Source organism: Myodes glareolus, chromosome 21 (genome assembly GCF_982192425.1).
Source record: "Myodes glareolus chromosome 21, mMyoGla1.1, whole genome shotgun sequence".
Taxonomy (NCBI): domain Eukaryota; kingdom Metazoa; phylum Chordata; class Mammalia; order Rodentia; family Cricetidae; genus Myodes; species Myodes glareolus.
In genome coordinates this window covers 55524177-55540633 of record NC_142046.1, presented here as the reverse complement: position 1 = coordinate 55540633, position 16457 = coordinate 55524177, and the positions used below count along the sequence as shown (strand labels likewise).

Genomic DNA, 16457 nt, shown 5'->3' with positions numbered 1-16457 from the left:
GATTATTTTTTTGTTGTTGTCTGTATGTATCTGTGCAGGTGTGTGGGGCTACCTGAGAAGGCCAGAAACATTTGGATCCTCCAGAACTGGAGTTACAGGCTGTGGTGAGTTGCCTGGTACGGGTTCTGGGAACCAAACTCTGGTCAGTACTTGCTCTTAACTGCTAAGCCATCATCTCCCTAGGCTTACGGTAAGCTTTGCTCTTCCTTCCTAATGAATTCTGATTTTACCAACACAATTCAGAACTGATTTCCAACTGGTGAGAAGAATTTAAAAAGCAAGGGTGTGGTGGCAGTGTTTGTAATCCCAATGCTGAGAAGGCAAAGGCGACAGATCCTGGAGGCTTGCTGTCTAGAGAACAAGGGGAGACAAGGAGGGTAGTACCCGGGGAAAGCTGCCTTAGGTTGTTGTGCTGGCTGATCTTATGTCAACTTGAGCACACGCTAGAGTTACCTGAAAGGAGGACACCTCCACTGAGAAAATGCCTCCATAAGATCCAGCTATGGCTGGGTGGCAGCGGCGGTACAGGCCCTTATTCCCAGCGCTTGGGAAGCAGAGGCTCTTTGTGAGTTCGAGGCCAGCCTGGCCAGTGAATTCCAGGATAGCCAGGGATGCTACACAGAGAAACCTTGTCTTGAAAAACCTTTTTTTAAAAAGGGGGGGTATATGTAAGGTATTTTCTTAATGAGTGACTGATGGGGAAGGGCCCAGTCTGTTGTGGGTGGTGCCATCCCTGGGTTGGTGGCCCTGAGTTCTGTAAGAAAGCAGGCTAAGGAAGCCATAGGGAGCAAACCAGTAAGCAACTCTCCTAAAGCTTCAGCATCAGCCTCTGCCTCCAGATTCCTGAGTTACTGTCCTGACTTCCTTTGATGATGAATAGCAATATATGGAAGTGTAAGCCAAATAGCCCCTTATCCCGCCCCCCACAAAAATAAAAAGGAAATTGAACATATGTGGCATCCAAATGCTAATTCCCTGCTGAAGAAATGAATGGTAGACCTTATCTATCATTTATTTGATTCATGTATATACACATGTACATTACAGACATTTTTATGTAATTATTCAAGAATTGACACAGTGTTGGCACTGTCTAATCCCTCTGGGGCTCTCCACTAGGAAAAGTAGGTGCAAAGAGTGTGGCCATCAACTGTATTTTTTCCTTGTATTTGAAAGGAATGACTTTATTATCTCTATACTTAATGAGTCACTCTTTTGAAAACTTTAATACAGAAAAGCCCTGCCAAAAAAAAAAAAAACATACCAAGAAAACCCTACTACTTAGAAGTAGCCAACAGCAACATGTATCAAATCAGTAACAATGTATCAAAATGTATCAAACCATCAGTAACAATGTATCAAACATCCCTACTACATAGACGTTACCATCCCCAACAGTCCATACATTTCTTTCCTGACATCTGGGAACTGCCACTGGGAGCTGAGGAGTTATGATGAACTCACAGGCACAATCGCTGCCTGTCATTTTTAAATAAAAATATGGAGCTTACCTTTACTTACATTTAGCAAGGGACAGAAACAGATGAAACTAGCAGATAGCAACGTCTTCTTCACTAAGAGGGGAGCAAGAAAAGAAAAAGCCTTCTAAGAGGAATGGGGATGTTTGGCAGTTTGCTTGTTCCTTTGTTGTTTGTTTTAGCAACCCAAATGTTTTGAATTTTCTAAGAGGTAAGAGCGCTCCTCAAGCTGCAGAACCTTTAGTGAAGTAGTCTCAAGCTAACTCAAAGTGACTGTCATTAGAAAGGAAAATACAGTTTTGCAGTCTCAACTGGAAGGGGCAGGTTTGCGAATCTGAAACCTTCGTTACATGCTTATTTGCATATAACCTGAAGTCACCCTGGTCACTGTGGTGGCGGTAAGAGGTATTAATCAACATTTTTATTTACAGGCGTTCATTTAGAGCAAGCTCACTGGTGGGTCAAAATATATATGTTGTGATTGCTTGCTTTTATATGGAATCAGTTTAAGACCTACAACAATGTAAAGTCCCTTGCAAAATTATCAAAACCAAGCGTCAAACCAAGCACACCAAAACTTCCATAAAAACAGACTCAAAAATTCTCATGTATCTTTCCCATGTGACAAACACAGTTGTTTTGAAAGTCTGAAGAACCATATGCTCCTAGAAAAAAATAGATTATTCTTCAGCAGGTGCACTTTTATTTGCGGTCAAAACAGAAGACCAAATTGGCTGTCTTGCCAATTTGCTTTTCAAGTTGATTTGAGAGTTTTAGGGACAAATAGTATACTGTCCTCATCTGAATGAAAAATGCTAGAGCTTTAATTTGTCCTTTGGAGCTCATTTTATTTATCAACAGTGAATCTATCTTAACTACAAACTTTTCATAAGCCAGAAGTTTCTTTTTTTCTTTTCTTTCTTTTTTTTTTTTTGCTTTTAAAATATTTATTCGACAAGGTTCACTTAGTGCAATACTCCTAAAAGGAAATCACAATACAATAAAAGACTTAAATCAAGGCCTCAGATTTCATACAAACACCACGACCAAAAGTCCTAAAGTTGTGGTATTGCGTCTCAAAATTTCTCCATTAACTAAAAAAAAAAAAAAAAACCTCATGTGCCTTGCAGGTTATCAAACGAAATTAGAGCAAACATGAAACATGCCAAATGTTTCACTTTTAATTGTAGATGCAACTCCTATATTGAGTTTTACAAAAAAAAAGCATGTCTTTTCAACATGCATCAACAGTGTTCAATGTAATGTATGTATAAAAGCAACATTTAACATAATTCAAGTGCTTTACCCTCAATACGCTTACTACTGACATACATCCTACAGTAACCAGAGAAAAGCTGGGACTTGTTTAACAGTTACAGTTCACTCGACTTCACTGTATCATTCTAGGTGACTATGTTAACACCGGACTCTAGTCCTCTGAGGAATGCCAATGCTCACCTAAAGAGAGTAGGCATAAATCACCAGGATGGATTGCAAAACTGTTAAACTGAAGGGTTTTTGTTTTCTTTAAAAAAACGACCAAGAGTCAGTGATCAAAGTCTATTACCACTCCTACTGGACATGCGAGACATCCCCCCCATGCCACTCACACCCATAGATGCACGGCTTCCGCTGCTATAGTAGCTGCTGTTCACTGCTCCTTGGCCACCTATGCAATGTTTGATTGAAAAATCACTGGAGTTTTCCTGTCAAACTTGGTCTTATTCACTCATGCTGCCCTGGCCGCCGTAGCCAGCTCCATAACCACCACTCAGCTACTGGCTGGCTGGCCACCCGAACTGGACTAGTTTGACAAGCCCAAGCCTCCCATCCTTTGCCTGCCATAAACACCACCGCTTGTTCCTGCTGTAGAATTCAAGAAGAGTTCTATATATCTGCGTTGCATATTTGCTTTATCCTTTGACATAGCTGCAACAGCATCTTCACAGGTCGCAGACTCGACATCTGCTTCACCAGTTGCTCTGCCATCAGGTCCAATCTCAATATGTACTCTCACAGGGTTGTGTGGTAAAAAAAAATAAATAAATAAATGTCATTCTCGGTAGGTCTGTATGGTAATTCCCGCACGTGTACACAGTGTCCTGTCGTACTTTGGAAAGTAGAGCCACTATCCCTGTATCTGTGGTCAGACATTCCTCTTCCAAATCTATCCGAACCAAATCCATAGTCATCATTATAGCCATTATGAACACCGTAGCCCCCACCATAAGCACCACGCCGCATCCTTTCACAACCAGCTCCTCTGCCAATGCTGTTATACCCTCTGCCAGCTCCAGTCTGTCAGTTTTCATGGTGGATCATCATGAGTTCTAACTTCAGCTCAACTGCCCTTAGATATTTCACTATACTTGTGCCCTGTTGTTTCCTTGTGTTTCTTGAGAGTCTTTTCAGCTATTTCCTGTGCAGCAAGCTGCACGAAGGCCTCTCCCGTACTCCTCCCGGGAACACCGGACAATGTTATCCCGTTTGGCACGGTTTCCAGCCCTGAGAAAAACTGAACAATTTCCTCCTTGCTACATCCAAAGGGAGTCCTCTAAGCCATACACAGCCATCATTGGTCACGTCAGGACTATTTGGACGTGTATGCTTCAACACCCAATCCATTTCAACCTTGTTTGACTTGAATACTTCAACATATCTGTCTCCCATAGTTTCTCTGTCTTTTTTCAAGGTCAATTTGACTTCATCTTCTGATTCAAGTTCAACAAAAGCCTTGCCACTCGGTCCGCCTTCTCTGGTGTAGACGAAACGAATACCTTCGGCCCCATTTTGAATTTTGCAGTCAGAAAAAAAAGCGCTGCACTTCATCCACAGAGCGGGACCACGGCAAGCCCAGGACTTTCACCACGAAGCCCCCTTCACCTTCTGCGCCCAACATCATCATCTCTTCGTGGGCCCTGGCGTCGAAACAGACTCCACACAAAGGCTCGGCATGGCTGAGGAGAAATCAGAAGTTTCTTTTCTTAAGCCATTCACATATTGCACATTTCACCCGAGATCCACATTTTGGCTGAAATACGGCTCAGGTTTCAAATGTAAGAGGACGTGTCAACAGCTGTGCATGTATAAAGTTGTCACTCATAGAGTCTAATAAACGCTGACTCTATTCTGAAAATTGAATCATAAACAGGAAAAATAAGCAGTTTTATTTACCCAAAACATTACTCTACACATTTATTAGACTTCAAAGTGTCCTTTTCTGTTCATTTTCATTTGTTTTTTGTTTGTTTGTTTGTTTGTTGTCTGCATTTCTGTCCTGCCTGGTTCCCATAGTCGTTAGGTCCCAAAGAATCACACAGAAGTCTACATTAGTTATAAACTGATTGATCCATTATCTCAGGCTTCTTATTAACTCTTATAACTTATATAGCCCATTATTCTTATCTATGTTAGTCACATGGCTTGGTACCTTTTTTAGTGGGACAATTACATCTACCTTCTTCCGTGGTTGGGACAGAACTGGGGAGGAATGGGCTTCCTCCTTCCCAGAATTCTCCTGTTCTCCTTGACCCACCTCTACTTCCTGTCTGGTTGTCCCACCTATACTTCCTGCCTGGCTATTGGCCAATCAGTGTTTATTTAAAACATAACTGACAGAATACAGCCAATTGTCCCACACCATTTGTTTTATTTTAAGGTCAGATTTTAATAAACTTATAGTAGAAATAACTTTGTATACAGTTAAGAAAATTCAGTCTCGCACTTCCAAAGTAGATCCAAACAGAAATTTCTTCTTTCTGCATCAACAGAGTCAAAAATGTAAGTGGTTGGTTGATTCTTTTTTCTTTTTTTTTAAAGATTTATTTGTTTATTATGTTTACTTGTTTATATGTATGCAATGCCTACATATGTACATGCATTCCAGAAAAGAGAACCAAATCTTATTATAGATGGTTGTGAACCATCATGTGGGTGCTAGGAATTGAACTCTGGACCTCTGGAAGAGCAAGCCAGGGCTTTTAACCTCTGAACCATTTCTCCAGCCCCAGGAGGTTGTTTCTTAACTTCATTGTGTATAGAATATAGCAACTGAATAAAAATAAAAAAAAGTTTTATTCTTTGGGGAATATGGGAGGAGATAGGGTCTCACTGTGTCATCCTGTTTGTTCTTGAGCTCACTATATAGACCAGACTGGCCTTGATATAGAAATCCACCTGCCTCTGACTCCCCAGTGCTGGGATTAAAGGCCTGTATTACCCAATCCCACTCCCTGTCCTACAAAATAGCCAGGCAGGGGCTAGAGAGATGGTTTAGCAGATAAGAGCACTGGCTGTTTTTCTAGAGAACCTGGATTTGATTCCCAATACCCACATGGTGTTCACATTCATTCATAACTCCAGTTACAGGGGCTCCAATACCCTCTTCTGGTCTCCTCAAGCATTTTTCATCATGTGATACATGGGTATGCAGGCAGCTAAAATACTCATATGCATAAAACAAAATAATAAATTTTAAAAATAGCCAGACAAAGTGGGGCACATATTTAATTCTAGCGCTTGAGGGCCTGAAGCAGGTAGATCTCTGTGAGTTCAAGGCCAGCTTGGTCTACATACTGAGTTCCATGCTACAAAGTTAGACTGTCTAAAATAAATAGATACAGGCAGGCAGGTATGAGGACAGGCAGGCAGACAGACAAACAGATAGTGAATTCTGTCTTCTGCAGAAAGAAACTCCTTTAATGATGGGGGCAGCTATCCTGGGGCTATAAGTATTTATAATATAGTTGGGAATTATACTGGCTTATGAACATTGCAATAATATGTTCTCCAGAGTTTGTGACCTCATCAACCACAGGCAGTTGGCTAGGATTGAAGTACTAGCCATAAATTCCCTCCTAGTCAACAGTCCCTAGGTCCAATGAGGTGGCTGCTGGTTACCACCAAATGTAAGTGCCACTATTACAGCCTTGGGTATGTCTTGCCTGCTGGTTATTGTTGTTCACCAGCTTCACGGCTCAGTGGGACTGCTGATGGCTTTGCTCCCTTGGCAGCCTGCTCTCCTGTTTGCAAACTATGGGAAGGAGCACTCAGGGAAAAAGTTTCCAGGGCTGTGGTAGACCTAAGCCCTGTGAAAGAAATGTGTGACATCTTCATTAATAGAATCTTACCTCCCAGACCTATAAGGCAATCGTGGGCAATGGCAATGGCCTATATTGTTTGGGGAATCTTTTGTTTCCCCTGACCAACAACTCAAAGGCTTTCCCATGCCTGGCATTAGGATTTGATAGATAATCTGTGGTTCTTTAGGGGATCATCATCACCCCAAGTGGCATAACTTCATTTATATTGATTATACATGTATGCACACACACATTGTGTGTGTGTGAGTGTGTGTATTTTTGAGGAAACATAAAACAAGCATGAAGCCAACAAAACGAAAGCGTCATTCATCTGGACCTTTCTGATCCCATGCAAGTCTTATCTTCCGCTCATAATTTTGTATTGATCTTCTGAATGGGGTCCTCACGGCGTGGAAGTGTAGACTGTATAGAATTCCTGATGACAGGGTGCGCTCAGCAGTTCAGTCCCCGAAAAATGCCTCAGAAGTGTCAGTGGCCTGCATCATCAGCAATTACAGGTCCAAATGACCTCTTTCTGGCCCTCCTTTCCAAATGATATCAATAATAGTATTTGAAGCAGGAGCGATCATCTTGAAACTTCTACAAGCTAAGTGATAGACAGTCTCTCCCACATGAATATTTAGGATCACTTTCCTCTTAGTTTATTATTGAATTTAATTTAACAGTTTCTATTGAAATTATATTCCTGAGCAACAAGGATAATTTAAGAAGCAATTACAAATGAGCTATTCAATAGAGCTGTTTTGCATATTTATTGCATTTTCATATCTTGGAAACAAGAGAGAAGTAAAAAACTATGAAATCTTGATTTCGATTTAGATAGAGATTTATCATTATTTGTGAGATATGTCCACCTTGGTTTTACTTTCAAACCACAAATAAAGTTTTAACAGTGGGCATTTTTCTTTTTGAGAGGTCTGTGGTCAGACTAAACATCTCACAGAACCTGATTAGATCCTGAGGTTTTCAAATTCAATATTCCACAGATATAGAGCACTTCTTTGGCCATAAGAAATAATTAAGAACTTTGGAGCTGATGTAACTTGCCTGAGCCCGTTTCTTTTTTTATGATGGCATGCTAATCAGACAGAACCTGCTCTGGTATCAGGCCTTGTCATACATAGATTTGAGACGGACTAAATCACACGTAATTAATCTTTTGACAATCTAGGTGACATTGCCTTAGGTTTTTACATCCGCAAGGGCTGAATTTGCCAACAGTCAAGTTATGAGATTTTATGTTATTAAATGCTTTCTTTTCCTTCCCAATTACTCTGAATCCAGAAAAGTAGACACTCGGTCATTATGTGAAGACAAAGGAACATTGAATGGCTAATTATACAACAGCCAGAACTGTCCACTGTGTATTCGTTCTTATAATAGATCATTGGAGGGTGCATTAGCATATTTAGTTCGGCATCTTGTAGGGTAGAAATGGGATTGTTTTAGCGGCTAACGTTGGTGTGGCAGCCTCGAACTATCTACAAAGACAGCTGATGTAAAATAACACAAGGCTCTGAGTAACGAGAAGAAGGATGTTCTGTAAGGGAGTCACATGATAAGATGTGTTTGATGATAACTGAAATCCACTTTTTCTGTATTCCCACAATATCACTGTCATCCTACAGACTACACTTGCTTCCCTAGAAACAAACTCTCTCCCCATGATAGTCTTAAAATTAAATATGTAAAAGTCATTGAATTGTAGAATTTTCTGTAGCATTTTCCTTACTGGAAGAGATCTCCAAAGGTCACCTAGTTCAGCCCCACCTTCAGCCAGGACTGTCCTTAATACTGAATATAGCTGTATAGTGATCTGCATTAAGAAAGCTTTTAAAAATCCCTGGGGTTGGTCAAAAAATAGCTAATATTGGCCTGATTCATAGAACAGCATTATATGAATGTCAAAATAGCCACCTTCATCAAGGAAGACATCCATCAGGGCTGTTAAGAGCTAGGACCAGCTTCACAGGGAAACGCTCCACTTTCTCAGAGAAAGGGTGGTAGATTAAGGAAATGACCAAGTGTGGCATTAGATTCTGTTTAGGTATTTCAACTCTTGTCAGATAGGAAACATGGCCCTGTCAAAGACCGCAGGAGGAAATTCACTAGCGGGGGTGGGGGGGGGTGGGGGGGGGACTGAAAAGGAAGAGATAAGTGGGATTTGTAACAAGTCTTTGCAAATAGCCAAAGAGCTCAGAGAGGAGTCAGCTGTTTGAAGCAAGATCTGCTCAGCTTCAAGCTATTGAGGGGCAAATGATCAAGCCTAAGAATAGCAAGGAGCGGACAACTTTTAAAGTGATTCTTCCCTCCTGCAGATCCGCTGAGACTGAGAGAGCTAGTGTTGTTTCAAACTCCATTAAGTGGTAGGTACAAAGGACAAGCATTAAAGCGCAATTTCAAATGCCTAGCACAGCTATCCCACTGCTGGATATCAAAAAGAGTAATGTTCCACTGCTGTTTAGACTTTGAAATCGCTGGAGTTGGAGGGTGTACACTGAAGTCGAGAAATAAAATGGAGTGGGGCTCTTGTGGGGCTCGTTTGCACCTTTAAACCCTTCTGTTGAAGGATCTGGAGATCTTAAAGAAATGGAGATAAAGTAAGGGAAATGCCCTAACTAGATAATCCTATGGTACACCCTCTTGCCTTTATGTGTTTATATTGTAATTTTCCTCATACTTATATTAGTATGAAATAACACAGGAGCCTTGTTGGCTGCGGCATCTCCATGGGAAGGGAGGCTGAATGGAAATAAGAGCAGAGGGGTTTGTGCTTCATTTGTTTTTAAACTGCCCTCTTGCCAGATTTCAAATTGTACCTATCCTGAGAAATTAATCTGCAAACATCCCACTGTTAAAAAGGGACAAGTACTGGGTCCTCAGCAGAGCTTAGCCTAGGTTATCAGGAGAGGATGCTCTTACTGTTTGCCTCTCCCAGCCTCCGTTGTGACGCTGGGCTTTGGATAGGAAATAGGCAACTGGGAACTTTTCAATGAGCAACAACTTTCATCAGAGAACACAGAAAAATGAAGAAACTAAGTCTTGGAGTGACCTTTCCTCTTCCTTTGGTGAGGATAAGAGAAACAAGAAAAAGAAGATCTCTCGGGGCATTTCTGGATTTTCAGCATTCCCGCAGCCCTTGAGTTAATGTGTATGTCCACCATAAAACTAAGGCAAGGGAACTATTTCCTTATGTATTTTATATTTAGTGGAGTAGTTCTCTCCCTCATTTGTGTAGCTAATCATGAACAATATGTCGTGTGTGTATGTGTGTGTGTGTGTGTGTGTGTGTGTGTGTGCCACCTCTAGGAGGTGCTGTTTTATTTCCAGTATTCAGGAGGCAGAGGCAGGCAGATCTCTGAGTTCGAGGCCAGCCTGGTCTACGGAGTGAGTTCCAGGGCAGCCAGGGCTACTCAGGGAAACTGTCTCAAAAGAAAAACAGAACAAAGCAAAACAACAACAACAACAAAAAAAAACAACAAAGAAGAAGAGACGGTGTTATTACTTTTAGGTTGCCGATGTAAACAAGTTCCCATATTACAGTCAAGCAGTTCCAAACGGAGGAAACTGAGTCAGCTTAAGGAATCAATGAAAAGGAAGTAAGAAAAGGCAAAGAAAAGTAGATTCTGTAACTTTTATTGCCCAACAAAGGTCAAAACCTTTACATGCTACGTATGACATTAAATGTCATATGTATGTTCACTGCGAGCAAATCTTTCAAAAATATACATACTGTATATATTTACATTCAAGTTTGAGTAACTAATGTCAAGGTATAATTCGGGCTCTAATCCTTTGCCACCCTGTGGGTTTGCTCAGCTACTAACTAAACAGCGATTGTATCCTCACTCAGGCACACGAAGAGGTAGAAAGCCACTTTAACCAACTAACAAACTGGAGTGCAATGTGAAGATCATCATTGAAGCAGCTTAGCTACATCAAGGAGACCCAAACTAGCTTTGGTTATCTCAGGAAGCTGAATATATCTAGGCTGTCCTTGAATCGGAACTAAATAAGTTCAGGGAGGTGCTTCTCTGACCGCGTCAGAGGGTTGACAGAATTCGACGACTATAAAGGCCTGCCTCTCTCCACCCAGGAACAGTGCGTGACTAACGGCAGCGCTCAGGCTGGCAGCTAGACACTGCTTCCCTGATGAGGCAGAAATGATAAGCAAATAAGAGATATCAAAATAATATCTCTGTACCCAGCCTCTGGAACTCAGAGGCCAATTTCGACAATTCCTTTGCCAAGTCAAATCTGTACTAATTTCTGCCCACATCCAAACTGAGCTCCTAAGTCTATACAAAGGTGGGGCAGTCTGTGTCTTCTGTAGACCAAAGGTCCTCGGCCTCCACAGTGGACCTCAGGACGGCTCTTGAGCCTGAGAAGGGCTTCCTAGGTTCCGGCCAGATTTAGTGGGACTTATTTCTGACCGAGGAAGCTGAAGAGAGGCCACAGAGGCAGCTGTGGCCAGCAGCCCCTCTCGTTCCCTTTTCTTCTGTTTCATCCTACGGTTCTGGAACCAGATTTTGACCTGGGTGTCATTCAGCTGCAAACAGTTGGCTATCTCGATGCGTCGGGCTCTAGTTAGGTACTTATTGAAATGAAATTCCTTCTCCAGTTCTGTCAGTTGCTTGGTGCTGAAATTCGTGCGGATGGCGCTGGAGGGGCTTGCGGCTCCATATTCGGAGAGTTTGCCTGCAACGTAAAGACAGGGCGTCAGCGGGGCGAGGGAATGCTGAGTGGGAGCTAAGAGTTAGGACCAAAGACACAGTGCGGCCCTCCAAAGTGATGGGAGCTGCTCCAGACAAAGCGCTCCAACGAGGGTTCTGCCCTAATTTTCTCAGCGCCTGGGGCATTTCTGACCCTGGACTCTACTAGCTTTGGGGCAGAAGCTCTATCCAGGGAATAGCGGTCACGCTCCCGGCTAAGCACGGAGGAGGCTGCTCTCCCCACCCCAGGTGCCTCCCTCCAGCTCCGTCTCCTTACTTTTCTTGGGGGCGTTCCTCTTCACTTTCATCCACTCGAAAGTGCTGAAGGCGGCCGGGAGACCGGAGGTGGGAGAGGCGGGCTTAGGACAGGCGCCTGGTGCCGGGGACGCAGTCTGAAAGGGTCCGGGGTGGCGGTCCGCTGGTTCCTTGAGACACGCGGGGAAGGGGCCAGGCTCACGAAAGGCAGCGAAGTCCACCTGGCCGCTGAGCAGGAACGATCCTCCCCCGGAGAAGACCGCAGAGGTGGCATAGTGGACGTGCGCCCCGCCGTCGTCTGCCGCTCTCCCGAGAGCGCCGGGGAAATCGAACGCCGACCCGGACCCCAGGAAGCCGTAGTCGGTAGCAGGCACAGAGGCAGGTGCGGTGCCCCGCTCGTAGGAGCCCTCCAGGGTGCAGGGCGCGTACCGGGGCGCGGAAGACTGTGGTCCCGGAGGCTGAGCCGGGGTTGCGGGGGGCGATGGCGCGGGCCGGGCGGCGGCCAGGGACAAGCAACTCACGAAGGCGCCGTCGCCGCTGCCCAGGGGGATGGAGGGCTGCAGGGCCACGGGACGCGCGTCGGCACGGCAGAACTTGGGTGCAAAACCGAGCACGTCGCCGCCTACCCCTCCGTTGCTGCCGCCGGCGCACGACACGTATTCCAGGTAGGAACTCATGGCTGGCTCCGTCGGGTGCAAGCCCCGGCCCAAGCTCTGCACCCTGCAGGTCTGCGCAGCTCCTCCTTTCCGCTACCCCCGCTGCCCTCGCCGAGCCATGGCCAGGGAGCTCCGAGGTAAATAGTGGCCTCATATACCGGCGGCGGCGGCCACGTGGTGCCCACCGGCCAATCGGCGCCTTCCCCGCACTGGCCCAGTCCCGACTGGAGCGCGGTTCCTCTAGCTTGCCCCGCTGCCAACTTAGCCAGAGGAGCCGGGGGCCTCCGCCCAGCACCCCAGGGAGAGTGGCGCCAACCCTGGGTGGCCTGGGAAGGGCGGGGCCAGAGCCCAGGGCACCAGCTCCCTGGACAGGTATTGCGTTAGAAAGACAGAGGAGGGCGACTGACGCTGGTCCCTTTCAGGACCCTGCGGGCTACTCCCCCCGGGACTGACAGGGTAGCCTTGAAGGAGGCTAGTGGAAGAATTGCCTTTGCCCTGCGGGCGCTCTACTCTGGGAAGGTCAAGTTACTCCTGTCCCCTTTTCCTGGGTGCATTCGGGTTTTCGTGGCTCTGAAACCACGCCTGTCCTAAACCTCGAGCAGATGTTGGCTTTCCCCTCTTTTCTGCCTCACGGACAACTCCTGGGACCTGAGGATGAAATCACTTTCACTAGCTTTTCTTTGCAACATCCCTCACAGCATTTCCTTTGGCATCCCTTCCAATCTGTGGCGACATGTTTGCAATGTCAGTGTTGATTTGGGCAGAAAAGAAGTTTCTGTGTCCTGTGGAAGGAGCCGGATTTTCTCCTCCGACGAGGTCATCAGAATAAAGAATCCACCCTGTGACGGAAGGCCCCTTGTGTACTGTTTGAGAGGCTGGCACACCCACCAACACTGCACATGCTTTCAATGAGACTCTTGGCTGGAGGGCGCAAAGGCATCCTGGGGACTGGTCAGATCTCAGAGGTTTGGACTGGCTTGTACCTTAAAGCAATTAAGCTTCTGTTCCATCAGATAAGTGCTGCGTTGTCTCTTGCGAGTGAAATCTGAGGGCTCACGATGTTAATGGGCTCACGTCTTTCCCTTGATAATATGGTTTTGTTTACTGAGTGTAGAGAGACGGGAAATAAAAGTGCAATTGGCACAGGAAACGAAGAGAAGGGTTGTACAGACGGGCTTTGCATTGACAAACTTTCCAACTCCCTGAAGCATCTCTTTGTATGTTTTCCTCCTTAGGGCTGTAGGAAAATACCAAGTTAAATAAATACAGGTTATTTACACACCACCATAAGTAAATGAAGGTGGTTTCCTACAAGTCCGTGTAGTGAAGATTCTAAAGGGTCTGCTCTTAGTTTATTCAAGTGCCCTGAAAGCTTGGTCTGTTACAGCCTCTAAGTTACAGTGAGCAAGGTTCTTTTATTGTTCTACAGATCCACTTGTCATGAAAGTGGGAGTGAGCCCTGGCCTAAAGTTCCACTCTTTGGCCCCATAGCCCAGGAAGCGAGCACCTTGTAAGTAAACAAAGCTGTGCTGAAGTGTGCTGTGCTGGTGAGTCTGAGCCAGCCGGGCTGAAGGACCCAGAGTTAGGAATGGAAGGGATGAGATGTTACTGCACACAAGCTGGAATCCTCCCATTGAATGTAGACCTCCCACCTAGAACTGTCCATTATTTGCTTCCCCTGAAGCAAATTTTTGGAGACTTTTGTCTTTGCTTGAAATAGGAAGTATGCTAAAATTAAAAAGGGTTGCTTGTTGTTATTTTTCCTAGTTTTATTCTTTAATGATTTATTGTTAGTGTATGTACATTGGTGTCCTGTCTGTATGTGTGTCTGCGTGAGGGTGTTGGACCCCCTGGAACTGGAACTTCAGACAGGTGTGAGTTACCATGTGGGTGCTGGGAATTGAACCCAGGTTTTTGGAAGAGCAGCCAGTGCTCTACACTGCTAAGCCATCTCCCAGCCCCCTAGTTTTATTAGTATTGTTTTGTTTACATGATTGTATTGAGTGGACGTCAGAAGTACAGGCTGGAGTAGGGTTCAATATTGTTCAGACTTAGTCATAGTTCCCTGATGAACCCATCCAGAGGGCTATGGTCTGCATCTCCTTCACTCTTCTGGTCCTCGGGGCATCCTAGGTTAGGAACTCAGATTGCTCAGAGTTTGGTTCTTTTGTTTTGGTCTTAATGAGCTGAACATCCAGCCCAGAACCAGACACATGCTAAAGTGAGCACTCTACTGCTGAACCACACACTCAGCTCCTGCTTTAGTATACTTAGTGTTTGTTGGAAGTCAAGCCTCTAGTCACATCATGCCCTAACTCACCAGATGTTCACTGCCTGTCCAAGGTAAGAACGTTTTGTTATGCCTAGAAAAAGACGTTCTCAAACCAAAGGAACAGGATTCATTGCTGACTAAATTTATTCTGGGTCTTAGCTCTACTTTAAGTCTATTAGATGGCTCTCTCTCTCATTCTCTCTCTCTCTGTCTGTCTGTCTGTCTGTCTCTCTCTCTCTCTCTCTCTCATGAACAGGCATGCGCAAGCATACAGAATCACACACCCAAATCTCACACAGGCTAGGCAAATGCTCTGCCACTGTCTCCCAGCTCACAATCTTATTTATGATTCTCTGAGGAGAGATTAGAAGATATTATTAGGGAAAATATGAAAAAAATAAGCGAATAGAGAAATTTTTAGTGACTATCCAGTTTGTCTCCAATGTTTGCAAAGTATGGGGAAAAGTCTTACCAATTTTAATAATTGTTTAAGTCATGAATCCTCGAGGGCCACTGGCCCCTTTATCTTGGTGCTGTGAGTTCTCCATGGGAGGTGACAGCGGAGGGGCCTGATTGCCTGGGTGAGTGTGATGTAGGAATGCTTTGAAACAGCCTATCTGCTTACCACAGCAGCCATCTCCACCCCCACCCCAGTTATCCTTCTCTCCCATTCTAATAACAAGCTCCTTTTCTGACAGTAGTCGTTCCTGGTGGCTTTGTCTGCTGTGATTTAAAATTGACCTTAAGAAACATCAAGGCACTGTCTTCTGTAAGCCCCACTGTACTAACCCTTGGAGATATATAAGTGAAATCGAACTCTTGGATCTGCAGGTCCAAAGCAGAGAACATCTCTTAACCTGAGGGAGTAAAAGACAGTCAAGATGTGTTCTCTTATACCAGACTAAGAGAAAGGAGATTAGGATATGGTTCTCTCAAGCATCTCCAGCCATCAAAGGCTAGAAGTAAGGACACGGGAAGAGGTGTCCTAAAGACAGGTATTTTAAACCTCTCAGCAGTCTGATAACAGGAACCTCCCTAAGGAAACAGTTCAATGCTGTTCTCTCTTAAGCCTTGCAGATGAAATATTCATGGGCCAAGCCAGTTTTTGACACATGGTAGGTATTTTATAAATGTCTGTTGGTCAAGAATGAAGAAGAGAAGCAGTGGTATACTCTATCATTGTTTAGTGCTAGTTTAAAAAGATCCTCAGATTATTGACAGTCAAAATGACGTTGCTTTATTGGAATCACCATAGAAGTTTGCTTACACGTACAGTTTTATTGGTCACTTCCAGAAATTTTAATCCAACGGGTCTGACTCAGGAATCTTTATTTATTTGTTTGTTTTGTTATTTTCACTTGTATTACTTATTTGTTTGTTTGTTTGCCTGTTTGAGACAGGGTTTCTCTGTGTAGCCATGGCTATCCTGGAACTCATTTGAGTTTTCTTTTTTTAATTATTTATTCTTATTTTACATGTTTTGGTGTTTTGCCTCCATGTATGCTGGCCTGAGGGTGTCAGGTACTCAGAAACCAAAGCTACAGACAGTTGTAAGCTGCCATGTGTGTGCTGGAAATTGAACCCAGGTCCTCTGGAAGAGCAGTCAGTGCTCTTAATCACTGAGCCATCTCTCCAGTCCCATGGGGCTCCCTCTATAGGGCAGGCTAGTCTCAAATTCACAGAGGTCTGCCTGCCTCTGTCTCCTGAGTGCTAGGATTAAAGGCATAAGCCACCGACACCTAGCCCCTATCTTTATTTTTAACAAACTTCTTGGGTGGTCTTACCACAGGTATTCCAAACTACACTTTGAAATTTTCTGCTTTGGAAATTGGTATTGGGGGACAGTGAGCGAGGGACAGGGAGTGAGCAGAGTGTGTGGCCTGGCCGGCTCACACATGAGTAAACCTGAACAGAGTCTATCAGCATGTTGATTAACAACGTAGAGAAGTCAGTGTCAAGGTCAGTGGTCTCCAACTCCAGAA

At 44.4% G+C, this 16457-nt stretch overlaps 1 protein-coding gene and 1 pseudogene across 1 annotated transcript; both read right to left on the bottom strand.

The window, feature by feature from the left end:
* Positions 1–3282: 3282 nt before the first annotated feature.
* LOC125394905 (heterogeneous nuclear ribonucleoprotein H-like) lies at positions 3283–4302 on the bottom strand (annotated as a pseudogene).
* A 5898-nt stretch (positions 4303–10200) lies between these two features.
* Hoxd1 (homeobox D1) lies at positions 10201–12300 on the bottom strand. Its single transcript, XM_048426238.3, has 2 exons — positions 11570–12300; positions 10201–11278 (listed from the first exon to the last, which is right to left on the bottom strand). Exons 1-2 carry the CDS (start codon positions 12222–12224, stop codon positions 10944–10946), a joined length of 990 nt encoding a protein of 329 aa, XP_048282195.2. The 5' UTR covers positions 12225–12300; the 3' UTR covers positions 10201–10943.
* Between the last annotated feature and the right edge of the window lie 4157 nt (positions 12301–16457).

Excerpts from the sequence above, each read along its gene's own strand:
- Hoxd1 (XM_048426238.3), bottom strand. The coding sequence starts at position 12,224 with ATGAGTTCCTACCTGGAATACGTGTCGTGCGCCGGCGGCAGCAACGGA. Across the intron at positions 11,279-11,569 it reads GAGGAACGCCCCCAAGAAAA|GCAAACTCTCCGAATATGGA; the intron begins GTAAGGAGACGG and ends TTTACGTTGCAG.